Source organism: Eumetopias jubatus, unplaced genomic scaffold (genome assembly GCF_037043125.1).
Source record: "Eumetopias jubatus isolate StellerSeaLion01/CBP00866 unplaced genomic scaffold, mEumJub1_p1.0 scaffold_7, whole genome shotgun sequence".
Classification (NCBI taxonomy): domain Eukaryota; kingdom Metazoa; phylum Chordata; class Mammalia; order Carnivora; family Otariidae; genus Eumetopias; species Eumetopias jubatus.
The window spans coordinates 10,867,499-10,893,470 of record NW_028274813.1 but is presented as its reverse complement, the minus strand read 5'-3'; the positions used below and the strand labels follow the sequence as shown (position 1 = coordinate 10,893,470).

The 25,972-nt window shown below is 39.2% G+C and overlaps 1 protein-coding gene across 4 annotated transcripts in view; it reads left to right on the top strand.

The window, feature by feature from the left end:
* Nucleotides 1–25,972, top strand: part of UNC79 (unc-79 subunit of NALCN channel complex) — a 209,195-nt gene that overhangs the window by 147,935 nt on the left and 35,288 nt on the right. For all 4 annotated transcript variants that reach the window (XM_088025012.1, XM_088025014.1, XM_028101287.2 and 1 more), the window contains 7 exons: nt 1,515–1,655; nt 4,466–4,504; nt 10,397–10,509; nt 10,598–10,683; nt 11,596–11,769; nt 14,759–14,827; nt 17,796–17,906. In XM_088025012.1, the coding sequence (XP_087881138.1) occupies nt 1,515–1,655; nt 4,466–4,504; nt 10,397–10,509; nt 10,598–10,683; nt 11,596–11,769; nt 14,759–14,827; nt 17,796–17,906 (733 nt within the window). The remainder of the gene's footprint in view (nt 1–1,514; nt 1,656–4,465; nt 4,505–10,396; nt 10,510–10,597; nt 10,684–11,595; nt 11,770–14,758; nt 14,828–17,795; nt 17,907–25,972) is intronic.

The following is a 25,972-nucleotide window of genomic DNA, read 5'->3' as shown; positions in this document are numbered from 1 at the left end:
TTTCATAGGTGTCCTGCTCTTTGTACTTTCTCTGCCTGGTGAACTCCTAGTCATGCTTCAGGACCCAGCTGAAGGCAGAGTTTCCCCCTACACACAAGGCAGAATTAGTCATACCATTCTCCAAGTTTCCGTAGTATCTATGACATCTTTCTGTTCTACCACTTACCACATTGTGTTTTAATTGTGTCATTGTGTATACATACAGGTTGTGAGTTCCTCAGGGACTGTGACCCTTTCTTCTGTCTTTTATACTCTAAGCTCCCTATACATTGTCTGGCACACAAATGGTTGTGTACTGAATATGCTAAAGAATAAGACTTGCAGGATTTCAAGTTTGGAGAGATCCCTTTGGGCTAGGGAAGCTTCCTGGTGATGCAGTGGGTAGGCTTGTGATAAAGGGAGAAGAATATGAGGCACGAGGGGCTGGCGTGAGGATCTGTGCAGCTGGCCCCAGCCAACAGTCATTCCTGAAGAAGCGAAGGTGCCCGCCTTGGAGAGCTGCCTTAGAATGTCCATGTGGGGAGCACCTTGCTGTGTTTGGAGGCCTGTCCTTGGCGCCTCCTTTGGTACAATGTCCCCGTTTTGTGTCCTCCCCCAAGTCCCAGTCTTTGTGTGCACTCCATTTCTCTTCTTTTTTAGTTACAGATATGAATCCTATATTTTTCAAAAAGGTCAATTTGTCAGGGATTTCATAGATAGAGTTTGTATTTAGGAAGTCTCCAGACGGAAAGTTCTCAATAGTGATCTTAGCTCTAGTTCCCTCGCTATTCCCAGTAGACTTTCCCTTCACTTTACAAAGCTGTCTGGCTGTGGTTGAATAGAAGGGCTGTGGCTTTGGCTGAGATGAATTAAGTTGGACCCATATTAGATACTATCAAGATCAGTAAGTTGGAAGTTACTTAGGAGCAGGTGCCACTGTGTCTTTACCTATTACACTCAGTAGGCGCGGTGCGTTCTTAAGACTGATCTGAGTGAGTGGTAGAGAAGAGACTGTGATCCAGACTCCCCAGGCTTTCTGGAGTGTTCTCTTGGCTTAACTACCCCATGTCTCACCCACAAATAGGACATTTTTCAATCCGAGAGCACAGGAAAGCTTCCATTTGCATCTAGGCATTTTTCATGTTTAATTTCAACAAATGAAAAAAATATCTAGTTACTGACTATCCCTAGCAATAATTTTACATGCCTAAAATCCCTCAACCAGAAGCTTCAAACTGTTAGTCTGCCTGGCGCTTGCTGTAAAAAGAACCAATAATTCATGTCCATAGAGGCCAGACAATTGTGAGTTGAACGTTTTCAGTGACTTAAAGAACCTTCCTGATCTCTGTCATGTGTGTTGTTTCTGTGTCTAGGAGGAGGGTAGTATTGCAGTCCACTATGTATCATGAGAGTGGGGCCACTGACCTCCTTTTGGGGACTTTTCCAAGACTCCTGAGAAATGGCTTTATATACTTTGTTATATCTTGAAACCATTGCTGGTTCTCGTGGACAGCATTCCTCTGTTTTCTTCACAGATGCCATGACTGTGGGGCCATTCTTGAAGAATATGACGAGGAAACCCTTGGGCTGGCCATTGTGGTCCTCTCCACATTCATTCACTTAAGCCCAGACCTGGCAGCCCCACTGTTGCTGGATATAATGCAGTCCGTGGGAAGGTGAATATTGCTTCGGTTCTGTTGGGAAGGAAGGAGGAGCCTTATTCACTCTATACCTTGACATAAAAACTATCAGTTCAAAAGTAAAACGTTCAGTAACCTTTTAGATGTTTGATATTTGTGGGATGAACTCAGACTAATTTTAAAACTGGAATGTACCAAACTTTGGATTGAATTCCCAAGCTGTGTTGGGTCATGGGTCACCATGTCATGGTGTCAGAATGATGCTAGAGGAAATTGCACTAAGGAAAATCTCCTATTTGTTGCTCTTAATTACTACTTGGGCTAATAATGTATGGGGCAGTACCCAGAACTGTGCACAGTTCATAGTTCAACAGCTTACAAGTTTTAGATATTATTATCTATAAGATTTAGATATTATTACCTCTCCTTACCTGTTTTAAGATGGGTTCTCTAGGCACCTTGCCGTCTTGAGGCATTGTCCTGGGAGGGGAAGATGGAGTATAGTTTTACCCTTCTGACTCAGAAAAGGGAAGGATGGACATTTTTTGGGAACAGGGCTTTCAGCTGGAATAAGGGGAGATTAAACTTAGCTACTTTGGGAATTTTCATGTTGAGAACATTCCATTTAGTGGATAGGACATTAGATAGAAGGTGATGTATTTCATGGGTATATGTAAAGTTCAAATTCAGTAACAAATTGTAGTCCTGGTATGCCTAATTTATAGAAGACTGGATGAAATTCCACATGAATGTACTATGTTCCCAGTCTGTTCTCGCACAGAACCAGGGGCTTTTGGCTGTGGGCTTTAGACTGAGCTCTTGCTCTTTAGCGATTTGTGGCTTAGTTGAAGAGCTCAGTGGCTCAGTATGGAATAACTGAGGAGCCATACAAGGTAGGATGTGATTGAGAGCTGTAACAAGTAGTGTGAGTGATCAGTGCTGTAGAAGTTCAGGATGAAAACAATTTCTTAGGGAAGATCTCTATGGAGGAGGTAGGGAAAAAAACAGAATTCCGCAAATTCCTGGTATTTGAGGGAGGGAAAGAGAATGAATTGTAATGGAGCTAAAGTTGATCTTTTTTTTTTTTATAGAAGAAATACTGATTTCCAATTAAACAGGAAAGCATTAAAAACCTCTCAACCCTTAACACCCTTGCCCCACATTTTTCTGTAGTGTCCTTAAGAGTGTATATCCTTAGGAGATGGTATAACTATTCCACCTCTAGTACCTAGAAATAGCCAGTGTGCAGTGATGAACAGTGGGGATGGAGAGATAAGAAAAGATGAAATATTTTATTTAAGTCCTTGATTTTAACCTAATCATAGCAATCCTGGAGTAAATTTACCAGCTTGTGGAATTGAGAGTTTTTATTAATGCAAGGCCACAATTCTTACCATCAGTACTTTTCAGATTCAGGACAGATAGAATTATTGTTCTCATCTGTTACCATCTCCTTGAAAAAGCTGATCTAAGTTGTAGTCGATACAGAGAGGGGGTTTTATTTTGGTTTTGTTTAACAAAAGCTGGAAGAAACTGTGTTCAAGCATTGCTGGCTGTTAGGATGAAAAGATGTGAGCTTTGAAGATAAGTAAAGGCAGAACAGTAGCAGATACGTTTTTACCTGCTTACATATACGTATATTTAAATCTCTACTGCCTTTGGCTAGACTGGTGAGAGAAGGGGGGTGGAGAGGTACATTTAAAGTAGCTGCCACAGCCCTTAGCAACCTAAGCCTGATCACCAAACCTACCAGGAAATGGATTCAGCCCTCCCCCGATTCGGGGCTCCCTTGCATGCCTCAGTTCCAGATGAGGTAATGTGGATTTATGACCACTTAGTTTATTTGTGTTAGTCCCACAGGAACTATTTCCAGGGTGTTCTAAGCATATGTAAGCTCAGTATTTATCACCCAAGCCTTTCTGTGATTTTGAGGTTTGTTCTCTACTTAGATCCCTCTTAAAATTTACCCACCCCTTTTTGTAGATACAGCCATCAAGACTGCATTTGCTGCACCCTTAATGACTGTTTATCTCATTTGCCACTGCTTATTGATTCATTGTAGTGTCATTAACCAAAGCAACTGGGAATGGTGTCTTGTGTTAGTGGTTGCCGGACCCCCCATTCCTCTCCAAATGCATTGTTGGCTGGGCGCACTCTTGTGGTCTTAAGTAAATGAAGTTGAGCATTCCCCTTATTTGTTTCATCAATATCTTATTGATCAAGACATGTTTTTCTAAACCCACCAATTTAGCGGGTTTAGACATTCTCTTTCTTAGTATACATATAGAATATTTCCATGTGTATGAACGATATAATTATTAAAAATTATCTGTTATATAATGATTACTTAATACATTTCTCTTCGCAATATGTCATCCCAATTTGTTGACAGATTAGTTGACAAATACCCTTATTACCTATTTTACTGTCTTGCAGAGGCTTTTGCTGTTTGTGGTTACGTTTCAGAGGTGGAATACAAAGAAATGAATTTGAGTTGAGTTCACACGTAAAGAGACAGACTGGGTCAAATGCTGTTCAGCTCTCTGTCTAAACTGGCTGCTGTGGCCAGTTCATAGCTTGGCCGGGTTATATATTAAACCAACTTAACTGTGTGTGTCTCTGTGGAAGCATCTGATTTGATGCAGAAAGCAGATCTCAGGAACTGGGCTAAGTTGAACCCTGGAGACTGACCACTGAGTTCGCCCACTGTCCCTAATCAGGGGAATGGTCAATGGTTTTCCTTGTCTCCCTATCTGAACTGGGGCCACAAGTGGTCTTACCGCAGTACTCGTGCATTTCTTCGTGAAAACTTAAGAAACTCATATAACTCTGTTTACTTTTCCTAGATTGGCATCCAGCACGACTTTTTCTAATCAAGCAGAAAGGTAAGGTCCTAAAGTGGGCCCAAATCTTTCTTTTTGTCCCCTGTGCATGTTCATCCTGTTTCTAAAACACCAGAGTGTGTACCGTGCAAGGAATGTTAGGTTCAGTTGCAGCTCCAGAGAGCATCCGATCATTTTCTGTTCATTCATTCATTCATCCCTACATTCACTCATTTCTTTTTATTCTTTCATGCATTCACTCATTTTAGTCAACACTTATTTTAGGCCCACTCTGTAGCAGGCACTGTGCTAGGTACTTAGGTTTCGGTTGGGGGCAAAAGTGACATGATTCCTGCCCTTGTGGGGCCTACCGTCTATCTGTGAGGCCAACACGAAGAAAATGTTTGCACAAATTTATAATTGTAAACAGCGCTTAATGCGATGAACACAATGTGTAGGGAGACTGAATAACATTCATTTATTCAACAAGTATTTATAGAATGACCACTAGGGACTGAGGATACTTGTTAACAAAACAGCTGGTCTGGGCTCCCCTGGAGCATATATTCCAGTTGAGGAGGCAAGACAATAAGCAAATTAACAAACAAGAAAACCCATAATGTCATTTAATATCATTCAGTGCTAAATGCTATGCAAAATAATCAGGTAAGTCCAAATACAGAACAGCCGGAGGTGGTATTTTGGATGTAATAATGGTAAAGGACAGCCTCACTGAGGAAGTGGTATTTGGACAAAACCTGAAAAGGGGGGAAAGTGATCCATGTGGCAATTTATAGAAAGAACGTTCCAGCCAGAGGAAACAGCAGATGCAAAGGCGCAAGTCAGGAAAGTGCCCAGGATATTTGGGGAATAAGACTAAGGCAGGCTGGGGCAGAAGGAGCAGGGGAAAGGGTAAGAGAGGAGTGGGCAAGGTGAGGGTGAGGCAGGCCAGGTAGGGCCCAGGAGGCCATTGTAAGGAGTTGGGCTTTTACCGAGGGACGCAGGAAGTGAGGAGCGCCATGACTTCCCTCGTGTTTTGGAAAGATCCTTCGCCTTCTGTGTTGGAAATAGGTCATGCAGGAAAACAGGTCAGGGGTGGAAGCAGGGGAGTCAGCGTGGAGACGGTTTCAGTGGCAGGCATAAATTAATAAAGACTTGGTTTAAGGGAGTGAGAAGTGGTCCTATTAGGGATATATTCAGGAAGTGTTGTTAAAGCTGAGCCAACAATTTGCGGATAGATTGGATGCTGGGTGTGAGAGAAAGAAGGCAAGAATGACTCCCAGGTTTTGGTCTGAGCAGCTGGGTGGACGGACAGCTGTGCCATTTACTGGGATGGGCGAGCCCAGAAGAGGGCTGGTAGATCTGGTGTCATCTGGGTAGTGGGAGCAAGGAGGAAGGACAGAAGGGCTTCCCTTAAGAAACGGTGTTTACACTAAGATCTGAAAGAAATGCCTTGGGTTTAATGGTGCAAATAGCTCTGGAAAAAGCGTCTGCCCAGGTCTCCAGGTGGTAAAGAACAGACTGTGTAGGAAGAACGACCAAAAGGCCAGTGTGGCTAGAGCACAGAGATGTGAGGTTGGCTTGCCAGATGATACAGGGCCCATAATTCATATTAAACCTTTTGGGCTTTCTAGCAGCAGTGGGAAACTGCTGAAGGCTGTTTAAAGTGGCAAGGGGTGTGTGTGTAGCATGTAGAAAGGTTACTCTGGCTGCAGTGGGGAGAAGGGACCAGACGAGAGTAGGAATGGGTAGTGGGTGAGACGTCGGGCACATTTATCTCTCTGCTTTAGTTTTCTCATTTATAAAAGAGGGATACTGTGTATAGCCTTCTTGTGCCACAGCGGTACTTGCTGGGAGGTCCAAGGGATCGGGTATCTGGGGCTGCGTAACTGCAGTAGCTCCTACAAACATAAGATGGCGCTGTTGTTACTGCGCTTCTGTAACTTTTGGTTTTAGGGATATTTGCTCCTCTTTTTAATGCTCATTTAGTTAATAGAAATTTTTTTAGACTTTTTTTCCCTTTTATTATAAAAGATTAAATATACTGCAAAGTTGGAAGGACGTTATAGTGAACACTTGTATACCTATCACCTAGATTCTACAATGAACATTTTACTTGCTTTATCACATATCCAACTGTCTCTCCATCCTTCTGCCTCCCCGACAATCCATTTTAGTTTTGGATGCATTTCAAAGTAAATTTCAGATATTAGCGTATTTCATATATTCTTCGGCAAAGTTATCATTCACTACAATTTGATTTTGTTTAAGGCTTTTTTTCTTTTGGGGCACAGTTTCCATACTAGAGAGTACACATACCTTATGTGTATGTTCACTGATTATTGACAGATGTGGACCCCTGCATGACCTAAACCCCTGTCAAGATTTAGAACATTACCATCGCCCCCAGAAAGTTCCCTGGTGCGTCTTCCCAAGCTCAACCCACATAGGCAAATACTAGCCTGATTTTCTTCTTTCTACCATAGAGCTTTATATAAATGGAATGATACTGTATGTGCTCCTTGGTGTCTGACCTCTTTTACTCAGCATGATGTTTTTGAAATTCATCCATGTTGTTGCGTGTTACCAATAGTTTGTTTCCTTTTTAGAGCTCAGTACTATTCCATAGTTTATTTTATTCCCCTATTGATGGACATTTGCATTGTTTCCAGTTTGGGACTATTATAGATAAGGCTGTTGTTGGGACCATTCTTATACAAGCCTATTTGTAAACCAGTGTTTTTATTTTTCTTAGATAAACAGCTAGGGACGGGATTGTATGTTTGATTTTGTAAAACACTATCAGAACTTCTCTTTAAAGTGCTTGTGCCACGTGACATTCCCACCAATACCGCATGAGACTTTGGTTGTTCCACATTCTTGCCAAAATTTGGTGGTGTTGGTCTCTTTAATTTTAACCATTCTGGTGGGTATCTCATGATAGTTTAAATTTGCATTTCCCTGGTGACTAATGCTGTCGAGTATTTTTTCATGTGCTCTTTAAGACCCTCTGTAAATCTTCTCTTGTGAAGTGTCTGTTCAGACCTTTTGCACATTTTTAACTGGGTTGAGTTGCAGAACTTTATATAGCCTAAATACCAGTCCTTTATTAAATATATCCTGAGAATATTTTCACCCACTCTGGGGCTTACCTGTTCCTTTTATTAATATATATTTTGATAAGATATTTTTAATTTAGATGAAATCTAATGTTTTAAAAAAATTTTAAAGGTTTTATTTATTTGAGAGAGGGAGTGAGAGAGAGAGAAAACACGAGCGGGGGTGGGGCAGAGGGAGAGGGAGAGGCAGGCTTCCTGCTGAGCAGGGAGCCTGACTCGGGGCTCCATCCTAGGACCCTAAGATCATGACCTGAGCCAAAGGCAGCCGTTTAACCAACTGAGCCACCCAGGCGCCCCATAATGTTTTAAAATTTTTAAATAGTTTATGACTATTTCTTCTTGTTGTTGTCACCCATCCTCAAATCAAGAATATATTCTCCAGTGTTGTCCTCTAAAAGTTTATTTATATTTAGCATGTATATGATCCATTTCAAATTAATTTTTATGTACGGTATGAGGGTAGGGGTTGAAGTTCCTTTTTACCCATGTAGAGACCTAGTTATTTCAGCACCATTAAGAAAAAAGTGACTTTCCCTTTCCCCACTGGATCACTCTGTTGTCTGTTAAAATCAAATAACAGTATAAGGGTCGATCTACTTCTAGCTCTCTATCCTGTTCTGTTGATCTACATGTTGATCCTTAAGCCAGCACCACACTCTTTTTTTTTTTATGTTATGTTAATCACCGTACATTACATCATCAGTTTTTGATGTAGTGTTCCACGATTCATTGTTTGCGTGTAACACCCAGTGCTCCATTCAGTACGTGCCCTCAATACCCATCACCGGGCTAACCCCCTCCTCCCACCTCCCTCCCCTCTAGAACCCTCAGTTTGTTTCTCAGAGTCCATAGTCTCTCTTGGTTCGTTCTCCCCCTCCGATTTCGACCCCTTCATTTTTCCCTTCCTACTCGCACTGTCTTGATTACTGTAGCTGTATAATAAATCTTGAGGTCTGAGATTATGAATCTTCCAACTTTGCTCATTTTTTCCAAGAAGATTGATTTGGATATTCTAGATTTACCAAATTTCCATATACATTTTAGAATAAGCTTCTCAGTTGGGGTGGGGGGAAAGCCTGTTGGGATTGTACTGAGACAATAAATCAATTTGAGGATAACTGACAGCATAAAAATACTGAATCTTTCAATTCATGAATATGGTATATATTCTAATTTCATTCAGTCTTTTTTGTTTCTCCCAGCAGTGTTTTGTGGCTTTTAGTGTAGAGGTCTTGAACATCTTTTGTTAAATTTATTCCCAAGAATTTTTGGGTGTTTTAATGCCAATGTAAGTGAAATTTAAAAAAATTTCATTTTCCAACTTTTGCTGCTGGTATATAAATATGCAATTAAATTGCTATATTAACCCTGCAATGTAATAAACTGGGCTTACTTACTAGTTGTAGTAGTTGCTTTTAAAGATTTCTTAGGATCTAAAAGCATTCGTATATAAAAAAAAAAGTCATTTCTGTAAATAGTGACAGTGTCCCTTCTCTCTGATTTTTATGCCTTTTGTTTTTTATTGTCATATTTCAATGAGTAGGACCTCCAGTACAATAATAAAGATGTTAGTGAGACTCCTTGCCTTGTTCTTGCTTTTACAGAAAACTCTTTTGTATCTCACCAATAATTATATATTCATAGATGCTCTTTACTGGATTGAGGACGTTTTCTTTTGTTTCTAGTTTGCCGAGAGTTTTTATTATGAACGGATGTTAAATTTGTCAGATGCGTTTTCTGTATCTATTGAAATAACTGTGGTTTTTCCCTTTATTATTTAATATATTGAATTCCATTGATGGGATTTTGAATATTAAGTCCTTCTTATGTTACTGGGATAAACTCCATTTGGTCACTGACCATCCTTTTTATCTATAGCTGGATTCAGTGTCCATGAGGACTGCTGGTTTGTCTTCCTTTTGTTTTCATTTCTTTTTTGTTCCCTCTTGCTTTGGTTTTGTTTGCTTTTTTGTAATGACTTTATCTGATGTTAGTTTTAGGGCTATGTTAGCCTCATGAAATAAGGTGGGCAGGATTCCTTCCTTCCCTAATTTTTGAAAGAATTTGGATGAGTTTGGTGTCATTGCTGCATGAAGAGTGTTTTTGACCAAGTTTGAATCAGCATTTCAGGGTAGACATAGCATAATGGAACGGCTTAGGTGAGAGGGACTTTTTACCACTTACCTATTTGGGGCTCTTTGATTTCTACTTTCTTCCTGTTAATTCACCCCCTGATCACCTCTGGGAACGTCCTTCCTGATACTTTGGTCTCAGGGGGCATAATCATCTCTTGGCTCCCTCTTTTGATGGGCAGAGGTCCTGTAGAACTGCACAGATCAAAGCCCTCTCCTTTCTACAAGTACCGGCTCAAGGTGCTCCAAGGAAAGTTCTATTTCCCAATAGCTATGAACATCTCCCTCCCTGCATTTCCCCTCAGATCAGCTCTCTCTTAGCTAATGACACTTTCCGGGAGGGTCTTGCTGATAATCTCATCCGGGTTTTGTCCTGACTCTGCCATGTTCCGGACTTGGAGCCTTTGCAGGTCACGTTTTCTTTCTGGGCCTCAGAAGCCTCTTCTGTACTCTGGGGGTGGCTGGAATTCATTAGTCTGGGACCACTCCGACATGTCCTGGTTCTCTCTTTCTAGAAACTTATTGTTAACAAGGACTGCACGTAACTACAATATTTCATCTCACTGATGAAAATGACAGGGAGACCTTCCATAAGAGGATTGATGTGTCAATGCCTGACCTCTAAATAAGGAGGTTCAGAAATACCTAAACTCATGCTGGGTGCTCCATGAGTCCCTGTCTTTTCTCTCCCTGTGCAACCCCAGCATGATGGTTCCTGGCAACGCTGCGGGGGTGGCCAAGCAGTTCCTGCGCTGCATCTTCCATCAGCTGGCCCCCAACGGCATCTTCCCGCAGCTGTTCCAGAGCACTATCAAAGGTAATTCCTCCACGGGGAATTCAGCCACCACAAACGTGCCTTGTCGCCAAAACCCAAACACTACTAAATCTGATTGTTGACTTTCCAGATGGGACTTTTTTACGGACCTTAGCCACGTCTCTGATGGACTTCAATGAACTGAGCTCTATAGCTGCTCTCAGTCAGCTCCTGGAGGTAGGTTTGCTTTAATGACACCTCTAAGCCCCGCCCCTCCTGAAATCGCAGCTGAGGAATTAATTCAGTCATTTAATTTAAAAATTAAATTTATGTTAAATACAAAAATGTCAAATTCATCTTAAGTAATTTAAATGTTTAAAATTAATTAAAAGTAAAAATTGCCAATGCACGGAAGCATGTCAGTTGGACATTGCTGTTTTGTGCGGATTTACTATTCATTTAAAGCGTCTGGACACCCTCAACTCAGCGGTGGATAGGCAACTGTTAAGCACACTCCCCTCTTGAGCATTCAGGCTTTCAGAAGGTGCGTTGGGTAGAGCAGTGCGCACTGTATCGCGAGACTTGGATTCAAGTCTCAGCTTCCCTACTTATTTGTTGTATCGCGAGGTTTGGATTCAAGTCCTGCATCTTTGCTCCATCGCGAGACTTGAATTCAATTCTCGGCTTCATTGCTTATTCGTTTTTGTCTCACAGCGGCTGAGTTTTTGTGTTCGGTGCCCTGCTTATTAGCTCTCTCAGTTAGCTTGGAGGGTTGGCAGGTGACCCTAGAAACTGCTTCTGTAGCCGTTATGCTCAGGCTTTGGCCAGCGGAGTTTACAGCAAGCATCGTTCGTTGTGTTTTCTTAGCACCTAACGACGCTCACTGCAGATCCTTAAAAGATGTTTCTTATTTCTTGCTCACATTTTACCTTCTCTCACTGAATTAAAGGTCTCAGTTTTTCCCGTTTGTCTGAATTTGTTGATTCTTTGTACTCTTCCTGCCAATTACAATGAATGACCTATATAGTAGGCACACAACACATGTTTAAACCGTAAATATGTGATTTTTTAAAACTGATCTTCGACAAATAGCTATCTGAATCCCCACGTTGTTTCAGCAGTTGATTGCCTATGCTTTTGTGTTTTTAGGGTCTAAATAACAAAAAGAATTTACCAGCAGGGGGTGCTATGATACGCTGTTTGGAAAACATTGCTACCTTCATGGAAGCTTTGCCCATGGATTCTCCTAGCAGCCTTTGGACCACAATCAGCAACCAGTTTCAGACATTTTTTGCCAAGCTGCCTTGTGTTTTGCCTCTGAAGGTAAGTCCAGGATTTCCTTTTCAATTACGATCTTACGGTTTGCCAACCATCTGCTTAGATATAATGTTTAATAAAAGGCTGTACAGAATCTCTGTTAGGCACCAAGTGCAGAGTATAATTAGGTTGTGCTCTCCAAATGTTACAAACTTAGGGCAGTATGCAATAGGTATTTTGACATAGTGATTTCCTGTTTCCAGTTGATTTTTAAAAATTAGAAAGATACTAGATTATACAGAATTTTTTCTCAATAAATGTGTAAGTAAATAAATACATAGTTTTGTCTAAAAGGAGACTAGATATACACTGTAGAGCTAAGTTTCAGAGAACTATCTAAAGGGAAGTGATTGTTTATGTGTTTGTGAATAAAGTATTTGCAAAACCAAGACGATATTATATTTCTGTTTGGCTGCTTTGCCATCAACACCACCGCCCCCTCCCTGTATCCACCATACTATCCTCCAAGAATACACACAAATTACCTAGCTGTGAATCTGGTGACCTAAGGAACATTTTCAACACAAGCCCATTAAATGCAGAAGCAGAACTCTATACTGTAAAAGCTGGAAGAGACCTATAAAAACCATCCCTTTCCAATGCCCCCATTTTCCAGATGGCAGACCCCAAATTCAGAGAGGTGATGGCAGTGTGAGGATTATAACTCCAGTCTCTTGACTCCTGGTCCAGTATCTTTTCCACTAACGGACTCCTACAGTGCTTCTAAAGCAGGGGTGAATTGAAGGCATTCAGTCTAGTAGTAGGCAGAAAGGAGGTGGCTGGTAGTGGCCATTTCTATGTCTCTGAACGTCATTTCCTTCACAAGCTTTTTGTGCTTTATGCAAATTACAGAAATATTCAACTCACAAGAAAACCAATCACTTGTTGATCTGACAAGTGAAGTTACATGTTGGCAGCACCGTTTCTGAAATGAGTATTACATGTATGAAAAATGTTTTATAAAGACGAACCACCCCTGATAATGCCCTTTTTCAAATTTGCAGATTTGGAATATATGACCCCAAAATGAGGTCTGTAAGGATAATTCAGGGACCCTTAGCTTGGTGTATTCTGTTTTCTTGGAGTTTGAAGTTCCCACAAGAAGCGGGAATACTGAGATCTTTACCATCTCTTACATCCCACGATCCTGTCTGCTCACAAATCTGGAGTCACTGAATAAATCCAAAGAGGTTTAGCATTGTACTGGGAAACCGTGTCTGTATATAGATACTGTACATGCACATGTATGAAATCAAGTGATGCATTTTAACATGGCCCCATAGAACCTCCCCATTCAGGACTATTCATTGCTTAACACCATACACTTGAAGAGAAGGGGTGGCTCAGGCATGGCAAATTCATATGCTTGTAAATGGATGCTAGAAGCAAAATATTTAACTTGATCACTGACCAGTTGGAACTCTTGCTACCTGCAAACAACTGGTAAGCCTAATTTGTGACAATCAGCCCTGCTCGTTTGGACCCTGACTGTAAGATTAATGAGTGGAGTGATTTAAGATAATAGAACAGAGACCCTTGAGAAATGGAAAGCACCACTCCCTTCTAACGACTCCAGCTCCTACAGCACACCGGCCAATTGTGTGGGAATGCAGGCCTACTATTGTTGGTCTTCCCATGGTTTTGAAGATGATATTTCCTGATTTTTAAAACACCATGGGGACCTGAGGAACAACCAGTCTTCAGCCCCTGGTTTAAAGTAATGTAAATGTCACATGAACTCCGGTGGGTATTGAGCAGATTAAATAGACCAATAGTTCGCTTAGAAGGTACCAGTAAAACGCTTTCAGAATTTATGTAAAAGCTTGCCCTGCTAGATCAGGTCTGGGCACTGCCTCTGATCATCTTCTGCTTTGTTTTTACTATCTGGGGAAAACATTAAGCCGTTGAAAAACCTTCCGTGGCTTGTTCTCATCAGTTTAGAGAAGTGGCTCTCAGACTTCAGGGTGGATCATTGTTCCTGCAGGACTTGCTAAAAGCAGATTTTTGGACCTGATACTGAGAGTTTCTGATTCATTGGAGGTACAGCCTGAAGATTTGCATTCTGACAAATTTCTAAGTAATTCAAGGTGCCGGTTCAGGGGTTCTACTTGGAGGACCACTGGCTTAATTTGTTATCTTCAAAAGTTAGTATGGTACACAGCTGCAGGGATTGAACTATAACCTACTATTGTGATATGTTTACAATGTTAAATAATATTGCTTATTTTTGTTGTAACATTCCCCCCCCACCAGTAAATTCAATTTAAAAAGTACATTTGATGTAGAATCTTGCCAGAATACAACTCTAACAGATTTGGGAGGCATACTTTTTTTCTTGTAGAAATTTTACTGCTTTTTCATGGGTTTTTGTCATGTCTTTCAGTAGCAAAGGCAGGGCAGATGAAAGTGGTTCTTATTTGGACTAATAAGCCTAATGGTTTTAAATAGATCTGAGTAGTTTTGTTTTGTTTTTTTCCCAACATGGCCTTTGACAAATTAGTGTACCTTTTTAGAGTTGAACACGTTTGATATCTACCTCCCCATCTATCTGTCAGTCTGTCTGTCCATTCATCCATCTATCCATCATCCATCCATCCATCCATCCATCATCCATGCATCCATCCATTCAGTTCTTTATCCAACTCTCTGTCTGATTTAATTTTTTTTATTTTTTTTAAATTTTTTATTGTTATGTTAATCACCATATATTACATCATTAGTTTTTTCTGTCTGATTTAATTTTAAGAATATATCTGAGAAGTAGTTTAGGAGCTATATGCTTAACTATTTAGTTGTTTAATATTATTTAATTAATATTTTAAATTTTTTACACCTGAGAATGATTTTTTCAACATGAATATATGGCATAGAAAACTAAGGAGGCAGCTATATTTGAGATTTTTTCCTCCCAAAATAAACACTTATAAAAAATACATGAAGCAAAAGATATATTAAGAAGGGTACTGACGTTTATTTTTTTCATATTTGTTCACAGTGTTCTTTAGATTCCAGTTTGAGAATCATGATTTGCCTCTTGAAGATACCCTCTACCAATGCCACAAGGGTATGTATTGTATGTTCCAGAAAAACAACCCATTGGTTATTCGGTTATTTTGTAATCTAAAAAGACAGGCAGGTAGTAATACTGAAGAAATAGTTAATCGCATACTGAATGTTTCACTTTCAAACACGGTGAAAGTTTCTAGTGTGAAAAGTTCTAATACATCACAAAATCGTTTTTTACAATTGGCCCTCTTTGTCCTGGGCATGGCCAGTCCGTCCTCTACACTATGATCTAGGTGATCCCTCCAAACACAGACCTTACTGCCCTGGTTCCTTACTTTAACATCTTTGATCACTTCTCATTTCTTTTAGGAGAGTGTCCACATTCCTTAATGTGGCATACAAGAAGGTACTTCATTAATTTGCCGGCCTACCTTTCTAATTTCGGCTTTGGCTACTTGTCCCATCCCCCATGCCTCCTGCCTACTTCCAGAATCCTCATCATTATCATCAAAACAACAACCACTGTTTGTTGAGCACTTACCATAGGCAGGCATTATGCTAACTGCTTTATGTTTATAATCTTATTTAATTTCATACTTCCTTGCCTTGGCTTCGGCCATTTCCTCTGCCTGAAATGCTTTATGCTCCTGTTGGTGAGGTGAACTTCTCATTCTTCAAGATGAGAATCTGAATCTCATTTAAATTAAAAAAGTGAATTGGGATGCTCTGTAGCAACTTTCTCCTATATCAGATCCCACAATACTTGATAGAGCTCTCTGTAGTAACACTTAAATTGTATGAAAGTCTCCCCAGTGAGACTGTGAGCTTCATGAAGTCCAGCACTGTGTCTCATTTACCTTTGTATTCCTGGGCTGCATTATATACAATGATGCAATAGTTTGTACAGCAATGGCTTATGACTACTAGTTAAATACCAAGAAGCCACATACCCGGTAACTTTATACCTTGACTGTGCTTTCATAAACTACTAGTTTATGCAGGAAAGTTGCAAAGAGATCATTTGGTCGAATCTGATCATTTAAAGCTAAGGAAACAGGCTCAGAGAGATGAATTGTCTTAGCCAAGGTTACGTAGCTGGTTAGTGGAAGGTTTGAGACTTGAACCTAGATCCTTTGATTCCAAGTTCCTTGATTTTTCTGTTGTGCCTTATTTCCCCATCTCTTTGCTGCTTTGCTGGGTAAAAAAACAAGTTTCTATATAGGTTTGAATTCAGGTTCCTTTTTTTGATGAATAAAGATGCATTATGTATTCACTGGAGCTATAGTCCTATCACCATTCATCCATCATCAGTATTTCAAGTCAACAACGTTTATATAGAGCAAATACCGAATCAGCAGTACTATTTCAAAGGGTTCCTTTAAGATTTTCTATATGGAAAGCACTACACAGGTTTCTGTGGGGAATAGAAACAAATGAAGGACAGAATTCTTATCCTCAGGTGCAACTAATATGTAACAGATTTATTTTTGTATCAATAAGGAGAAAGGATCTCAAAAATTTTCATATCCTCTGATTGAATCATTCCTTTTCCAGGATCTCTTCTAAAGAAGAAAATGAGAATGTAAATTTCACACAAAACATTTATTGGGATGTTATTTATAATAAGATGTGACATTTTGGCCACAAAAATGGATGATTATGAAGAATTAAATAGCATTGGAAATTTCTTATGTTATTGTGGTAACAAAATGAAATTAACAAAATATAGGATTGTGTGTGTGTAAGATTTCAACCAAGTAAACTGGAGTGCAGCAGGAAGGGAGATATGTAAAATGTTATCACGAGGTGGTGGGATGATGGACTTTTATTTCCTCCTCTGTACTTTCCTGCAGATCCTACCTTTGCACATTGAGCATGTTTGCTTTTATAATCCAGACCATTAGGACTACGGACATTGAGAAGTAGTGGAAATCATGGTGTGGAAATCTTTTGGAGCCCAATTAGAATTCTGTCTTCCCTAAAGAGCAGTTCTGCCTCTGGAAAATTGCCCTGGAATTTGGACTTGAATTCCATTCAATAGCTGTATGGCCTTAGGCAAGCTCCTTGCCTGCTTAAGCCTCAGCTGCAGAATAGGCAGCTCTGGACACCAGAGCTCCAGAGTTCTGAAGCAGGTCACAGCGAACAGTGACCTAGGGCTCACTGCTGCCAAGCCCTTTACCTACATTACCTCCCCAATTTCTCATAGCAACACTAATGAGGTGGAGGCCCTGATTATCCCTATTTTACCTCCAGGAAGGTTAAATCATTTATTCCAGGTCACAGAGTGCTAGAGTTTTGAAAATAATTGTGTGAGACTCTATAGCTTATGTCATTAACTATTATAACACACTGTCTCTCCAGGATTGTTATAAGAAATTTGAACAAGATAAACTATATAAAAGCACCCAACTCTGCCTAATACTTAGTAGGTGCTCAATAAATGTTTCTAAATGACTTCAGAGAGCAGATGGATCTAAAACTGACCCTTTATGGGTGGGATTCAGATGGAGAAACCAAAACTGTGCCTTCCTGATAAACACTGTCAGGAAGCTGGGTCGTGATGAGTTTTTATCTAAGCTAATAGTGCTTTGTACTTAACATGCAGGGTGGTTTGTGCTATTTAACTGAGATGTCAGGTTTCAAAGGAGCGGGATGGATGAGCCCATAGATGCCTACAGATTCTGAGAAAAAGAATGGAAAATCCTCATCCAAACCTCATAGAGCCTTGATTCCTGGGAGTGGGCATGAGGACGGGATTGGAGTTGATAAGGTTTATAAATGATGCCACTTGGAAAAATGGATTGTTTTTGGAGCAGTAAGATGATTAAATCATGCCCTTTAAGGCATTCATTGAAGGTCCAGTTCTGTTCTTGTTAGACCAACAGAGTTGCTCTAGTAGCCACCTGGCACCAGATTTTAAATAAAGGAAGGATCCCATTAGTTAAAGTATCAGAAGACTTTAAGACTTTTTCTTTTTTAATGGAAGAATCAGCAATTGATTTTATTTGGTCCCAATCTCATTGCAGAGTCTGTTGGAGCCATTTTCAAAACTGCTCAGCTTTGTAATTCAGAATGCTGTCTTTACTCTGGCCTACCTGGTGGAGGTGTGTGGTCTGTGTTACCGAGCTTTCACGAAGGTAAGTTTGCCTCCGTGTTTGTTCCCAGGAAACTGAAAACTGGCAGGAACATTCTTTCTAACCAGTGTCGATGCTTGTTAGGTTAGTTGCTTCAGTATAGTTAAACATGAGCAGTTCTACTGAGGTCAAATAAATATCATTGGAAGGAAACACTTTATGCAAATATATATATATATATATACTGTATCTTAAACATACACATTTGGAGAAATGAGGGTCATATGGTTTAGAAGAGAAGAGATATTGTAAATGAAATGAGCCAGTGGTCTAAATGACCTCTTTAGGTCTTTTTCAAGTTCACCATCCCGTGATTAGTGGGCAAGCCATCACAGCATGTCGTTTTTATACCCAAAGTAGAAAAATATCAGCTAGGGGCGCCTGGGTGGCTCAGTTGGTTGGGCAGCTGCCTTCGGCTCAGGTCATGATCCTGGAGTCCTGGGATCGAGTCCCGCATCGGGCTCCCTGCTCGGCGGGGGATCTGCTTCTCCCTCTGACCCTCTTCCCTCTCATGCTCTCTGTCTCTCATTCTCTCTCTCTCAAATAAATAAAAAATAAAAAAAAAAAAATCAGCTTGTCATTTGTAAAATCCCGTAGAGTGCTCCTTAATTCTCATCACTTGTCTATCTCCCCAGTTCTGGGTTCTTGTCCTCTGAGATTGTAATCTCATCTTTTGTCATCTTGCCCTCAAAATGGTTTCTGTATTGCATTGTCTTTAGTCTCCCCTGGCCCACTACTGAGGAATTGGAAAAGTACTGCTTGCCCAGGGCACACAGCAGCCTCGTTGGAGCTGGGAGACGCCATTCTAACGGAAAGGCAGGGCCAACTGGGAGCGTCTCTGTCTTTAAGAACAATGTGCAATGTTAACTCTTCCAATTTCCAAATGTTCCAAGTTTATTTTCGATGGGGTCTGTTTCTGTTGTTCCTTCTTGAACATTCAGAATATTCCTTTATTCGTGTTGTCCATTTCTACAAGCCTTTTATTTTCCCTATTTAAAAAAATCTAATTTTATATCAAGGCTTTCATTCTATTTAAAATACTCTTGTCTTTTTTCGTACCATCTTGTGTCCATTCTACCATGTTAAGTGTTCCGTGAGAATCTTCTCTTTAGTCTTTCTGATTATAAACTATTACTCTGCCTGGAACAATATGTTTTCTAACTATCCAAATAATCAGCATTTTTTTCTTCTTTCAAATCCTTCCTGAAAAATAACTTAACTCCTTTTTTTTTTGGTCACTTAAAACAATAGAGCCTCTGGTAGGGCACAGTACCAGAGACAATGAAAAGATATATGAATACAATGAAAATAAGTCATTTTATTTCTTAATTTTCTTTATGCTTGGTTTGTTTAAATTATACATTCTTTAAGAGGAAGAAGCATAATGAGTTTGTGCTTTCAATGCTGTGCACTATAGAGATTGATTACAGAGGACCTTCCATTATTTTGAAGTCAGGATATTCCTAGTTTTGAACATTCATTATACATTAAATGCCCTCCTAACCAATCATCACTTTAGTGGCCTCCCACTTCCTGTTGTCATGTACCCATTCCCAGTTGTCCAACTCAACATGACTATTTCTTGTGGAAAGCTTCAGTCTTAGGGTGTTCCCACTTTCTTCATGGGTAATGGGAAGCTTTTGGAAATAGTTTAAGAAAGAGCACTGTCTTATTGAAACTTCTCCCCTGTTTAGTCAAGAGAAAAGGCATGGAAAGGTAAGGGCTTTGGAGACTTATCTTCCTGGCAATCTGGCAGTCTAGATAATTGAAAATTGTCCCACTTAATAGAAGTGCTGGACAAAATGTAATGAACATGATTTTAAATGTTTAGGTAATTTTGTAAAACTGAAAGGGGCAAAATTGGAGAAGAAATTGAGAACCAGAGTGGTAAGCATATAAGCTGATATTGTTGTAGCAGTTCCTGAGGTAGGGGAGTTACTTGTCTTAGGAGCTTAGTGGCTCGAGTTTTGTTTTTTAGATTTGCATATATCTAATTTTATTTTATTTTATTTATTTATTTTTAGTTGATGTATAGTCAACATACAATGTTATGTTAATTTCAGGTATACACTGTATTGATTCGATAATTCTATAGATTACTTAATGCTCACCACAATAAATGTATCTGTCATCATACAACATTATTACTATTATTGACTATATTCCCAATACTGTACTTTTCATCTCCATGAATTATTTATTTTTATAACTGGAAGTTTGTATCTTTTAATCCCCTTTATCTGTTTCATGCATCCCCTCACCCTTTTCCCCTCTGGCAACCACCAGTTTTGTTCTCTGTATTTAAGAGTCTGTTTTTTGATTGTTTTGTTTTTCAGATTCCACATATAAGAGAAATTATGTGGCCCTTTCTTTCTGTCTGACATATTTCACTTAGCCTAATACTCTATAGGTCTATCTGTGTTGTCTCAAATGGCAAGAGTTCATTCTTTTTCATTGCTAAGTAATATTCCTGTGTGTGTGTGTGTGTGTGTGTGTGTGTGTGTGTGTGTGTGTGTGTGTACACATCTTCTTTATCCACTCATCTATCAGTGGACACTTGCCTAATGTAGATAATACAGCAGTAAATATAAGGGTACATAAATCTTTTTGAATTAATATTTTCATTTTCTTTGGGTAAATACCCAATAGTGGAATTACTGGATCATATGGTATTTATGTTTTTAATTTTTAGAGGAAGCTCCATACTCTTTTCCACAGTGGCTGTACCATTTATCATTAGTGACGTGTGTTTTAAATCCCACACAGAGAAGGTCTTGGGACTGTTTCAGGCTTGGAATTGGCTCTGAGTCATCCCTAGCAGAAAGTCAGAACCATTGAAAGCCTATACATTTAGTAAAAGGGTGATTTGGAAAGAATATATTCTTATATAGAGGTGAAGAAGAATGGGATCTGAGCCTAGGAACTGAGAAAGAGTTATAGTTTCCCTTGAGAATTAGTAAACATGAGCGTATCTTTGAACATATTTGGAGTGTGCATTTAAAATACCTACATGCTCTGTGAGTCCCCAGAATGAAAAGTCAAGTAACACTGATATAGAGCAGGTAATAGCATTGGAGTGTTTGGGAGAAATAAGCTCAAGATCAATCCTCAAACCTCTCTGCATGGGTAGGACTTCAATCTAGGCCCAACAGAATTTCCAGAATTACAATCCTGATGAACATGAGTTTACAAACTAAAATTACAAAGCATGTAAAGAAATAATCCACCATGAGGTACAGCAGCAGAGTCCAAAAGCAGCAAGATTATTCCCCATAAGAATTTCCAATATTAGGGGCTCCTGGGTGGCTCAGTCGTTAAGCGTCTGCCTTCGGCTCAGGTCGTGATCCCAGGGTCCTGGGATCGAGCCCCACATCAGGCTCCCTGCTCGGCAGGAAGCCTGCTTCTCCTTCTCCCTGCTTTTGTTCCCTTTCTTGCTGTGTCTCTCTCTGTGAAATAAATAAATAAAATCTTTTTTAAAAAAAAGAATTTCCAATATTAGAACTATGTGATAAAGGCTATAAAAACAACCTTTAAATGACAAGCATATAAAGGATGAAGGAAAACCTGAGAAGAGATCTAGTCACTTTAAAAAAAGAAAGGAAAAAAGAACAGGTAGGTGAGAACAAAGCAGAAATTCTACAGATGAAATAGGCATAAGGAACTCAGTGGACGGGTTAAACAGCAAATAAGACATAGCTGAAGAGGGAGTTGGTGAAATGGGAAGAGGATCTGAAGAACTTGCACGGTATGCAGCAAAGAGATGGAGATGGAGAATATAAAGAGAAGACCGAACATATGCCTAGTAAGTGTTTCAGAGAGGGAAAATAGACTTTTTATAAATTGTAGAATCGCTGAAAGCCATAATTGCTCTGATTCAGGAAGCACAGTGATCCCTAAGAGTATTACAAATAAACTAATGTTTTACCTGCTCACATCACAGTCTGCATGACTAGGTACGGCTTGACAGAATAGCCAACACAAATGGAACATTTTAAGAGCAACCAAGAGAAAAGATGTTCTACAGATAGACTGACAACAAACTTTTCAACAGCACAGTGGAAGCTAGAAGATAATGGAAAAAAGTGTCTTTAAAATTATAAGAAAAAAATAACTGTTTACCTGGAATTCTCTACCAGCTAAGCTCTCTTTAAGAGCGATGGCTAGGGGCACCTGGGTGACTCAGTCGGTAAAAGCATCTACCTTCAGCTCAGGTCATGATCCTGGGGTCTTGGGATCGAGACCCACATCAGGCTCCCTGCTCGGCAGAGAGTCTGCCCCCTCCCTGTTCCTGTTCTCTCTCTCTACTTCTCTCTCTCAAATAAATAAATAAATCTTAAAAAAATAAGAGTGATGGCTAAATAAATCAACTATTAGGAAAATACGAAATTTTCTAATATATTCTCAACAGAAACAAGTACTAAAAGATATATTACAATAAGAACAAAATTGAACCAAGAAGGAGTGAAATGTATGAAGGACTGATGCTCTAAGAAATTGGTCAAGTAGAGAACTCTTAAGTGATCATTGACAGTATAAAGCAGTAATAATTAAAATAATGACTGGGTGGATACACAAACAAGATGACACTAAAATACTGAATAACTACAAGATGAGAGGACTATGTGTAGTTGGGGTTTAGAGTTAAAGCATTCAACATATTATATAAATCTTAAAAAAATGAATCCAGTATTCCAATAATCATAATGAATATAAGGAATTTATGGATTTTTAAAAAATTATTTTAGAGAGAGAGAGAGGCAGGGAGAGAGGGGCAGAGGGAGAGAGTCTTAAGCAGATCCCAAGCTGAGCACAGAGCCCGTCTCAGGGCTCAATCTCAAGACACTGAGATCACAACCTGAGCTGACACCAAGAGTCAAAGGCTTAACCGACTGAGCCATCCAGACGCCCCAGCAATTTTTGGATTTGATTTTTAAAATCCAGCTATGTGTTATTTATAAGAGATATATCTAAAATACATCTAAAGACACTATTGAAAGTGTGAAAGAAAAATAGTTTAAAAATATACCAGGAAATACTAACTAAAATAAAGCTGAAACCAGTAAACGAAATTTAAGTTAAAACGTATGATTATAAAGAAGGTTGCCCTGTATTGATAAAAGGAACAATTCACTAGGAAAATGTGACAGTTCTAAAACTTGTGCAGTTAATAATACAGCCTTAATACATGTAAACCAAAAATGAATAGAATTACAAAGAGAAGTTGCCAAATTCATACTCATAATGGGAGATTTTGACACCTCTCTTTCAGTAATTAATAGATCAAGCAGATAAAAAATGAATAAGACTTACTAGATTTGAACAATATAATGAGCAAATTGAATCCAATAGACATATAAAGAATCTTGAATCCACCAATTTGAGAATGTATTTTAGAAAAAGCAGGGGTGCCTGGGTGGCTTAGTTGTTAAGCATCTGCCTTCGGCTCAGGTCAGGATCCCAGGGTCCTGGGATCGAGCCCCACATCGGGCTCCCTGCTCTGCGGGAAGCTTGCTTCTCCCTCTACCAGTTCCCCTGCTTGTGTTCCCTCTCGCTATGTCTCTCTCTGTCAAATAAATAAATAAAATCTTTAAAAAAAAGAAAAGAAAAAGCATATACATAACATTTGTAAACATAGGACAGGTAATAGACCACAAATAAAGTCTTTTATTTTGTTTAATTTTAATTTTAATTTATTATTTTATTTTATTTTATTTTATTTTATTTTTTATTTTATTTTATTTTATTTATTTATTTTATTTTATTTTATTATTTTATTTTATTTTATTTTATTTTATTATTTTATTTTTTTAAGTAGGCTCCACACCAAATGTGGAGCCCAACAGGGGACTTCAACTCATGACCCTGAGATCAAGACCTGAGCTGAAATCGAGAGTTGGACGCTCAACCCACTGAGCCACCCAGGCGCCCCAGTCCACAAATAAATTCTTAACACACACTGGGGAATCTGTTTCAAAGAGACCAAGTTCTTTAATCACAATGCAGTTAAATTATAAATCAATAACAAAATCATAACCACATATAGGTGTTCAAGGGTGACCTAAAGAAGTCTCCACATCTAAGGGGACGTCACTTACATCTTAGACATACTACATTTTATGTGAGTATTGAGGCAGGTGTAGAGATTTGGGGCCTCCTGGTTAAGTCCTAGAACAGCTGGGATAGGTACCCTGTACATAAAGCCACCCCAGCTCAAAGGGCCTTCAACACACGGGGAACAGTATACGTGCACACATTTCTGGCGCACACACGTGTAGGCAGCTAGGCCCTGTCCCAGCTACCACCCCAGGGGACTGCCCCCTCTTGTCAGATGTTTAAGTCCTGGCTCCCTGCCAGATTCTGACTCTGACCCGGTCCCTTTACAGGGGTGGGGTGTGTGTAGAATGTGTACCTGCATGGTGCCGAGGGTGTGTGTGAGTGAGTGACAAGGCATATGCACATATGCAGCCAGACGTACTGAGTGCAGGGCTCTGGAAATGCACACCATTTTTCAGGTTTGCAGGTATGTGTTAATATGTATGTATGTATCCTTTTTCAAATTCATACAAAGGTACTAATGGATTAATGGTGTCTGGGACCTGCTATATTTGGAAATTTGAAATATACTTTTAAATGATTCATACATCAAAGGAGATAAGAGAATTTGGAAAAATATTTACAACTACACAAGTATGAAAACACTACATTCTAAAATTTGAGATCTATAGCCACAGAGATATTTAGAAGAAAATGTATAGTCTTAAATACTTCTGTTGGAAAAAAAGGGAAATGAAATGAGCTAACAAGTCAAGTTAAAATAAGCATAACAGAGTAACCATAAGATGATTTAAAAGAAGGAAATAATAAAGATAAGAACAAGAATTAATGAAATGGAAAACATAGCTGCAGTGGAGGGTCAGTACAACTAGAAGGGGGCTCTTGAGTTAGACTAATAAAATAGACAAAACTTTGGCAAGACTGATCAAGGGAAGCAGAGAAAAGGCCCAGGTAAAGAATATCAGCAATGAAAAAGAGAACGTAACTCTAGACATATTAGAGATTTTGAAAGGAACAACTCTATGCTAGTATATTTGAAATCTTGGACAATGGGACAGTTTTCTAGAAAAATGTAACATACGACAACTAGGAAAAAAAGATGGCTAGGCCTAAATGATTAAAAAAATGGAATCACTAATGAGTAACTGTTCCAGTTTTAAAGACGACTTCTATTAAACACTGAAGGAACAGAGTGAGCTCTACTTTGTGCAAACTAATAGAGACTCGAAAGAAGGGAGAGCTCCCAAACATCTTTTATGAGGCCAGTAGAATCTTGATCCCAACCGGACAGGGCAGTGGGAGAAAGGAAAATTACAGGCCAATTCTACTCCAAAGGTATAAATATTCAGGATGAATAATAGCAAATTAATGTGTTAAAAAAATAAAGTCTCATGGCCCAGTGAGGATTTGCTTGAAATATAAGAATGGTTTAAATATTAGAACATGGATTTATGTCACCATGTTACCAGATTAAAGGTGAAAAATGTATGTCATTATCTCAGATACAAAAGAAGCATTCTATATAACTCAGCATCCATTTGTGATAACTCTTGTCAAACTAGGAATAGCAGGGAACTTACTTAGCTTGTTATAGGGTGCCTACCAGAAACCTTTGGGAAATGTTATACTTACTGGTGAAATGCCAATGTGGTCCCTTCAAAATACTAAGTAAGACAGGAATGCCCATTATCACTGCTGCTGCTCATTATGGTCCAGGTGTAGGTCCTCCTCAATTCAGTAAGATAGGAAGAAGAAATCAAATGTATAAGGATTGGAAAGGAAAAATAAAACTCTCACTTTCCATAGACGATGTAATTACAAATGAACTGAAGAAAATATACTTGTAGACATCTTTTTATAACTGTTGTGAGAGAGCTCAGCAAGGATGCTGGTTACAAATGAATACCCAGGAATCTTCCACCTTTAATATTTGGCTAAAATGATTACAAAATGTACTTTAAATGTATTTAAAAATGTCATTTATTGTGTCAACAAAGAATAAATCTAACAGAAAT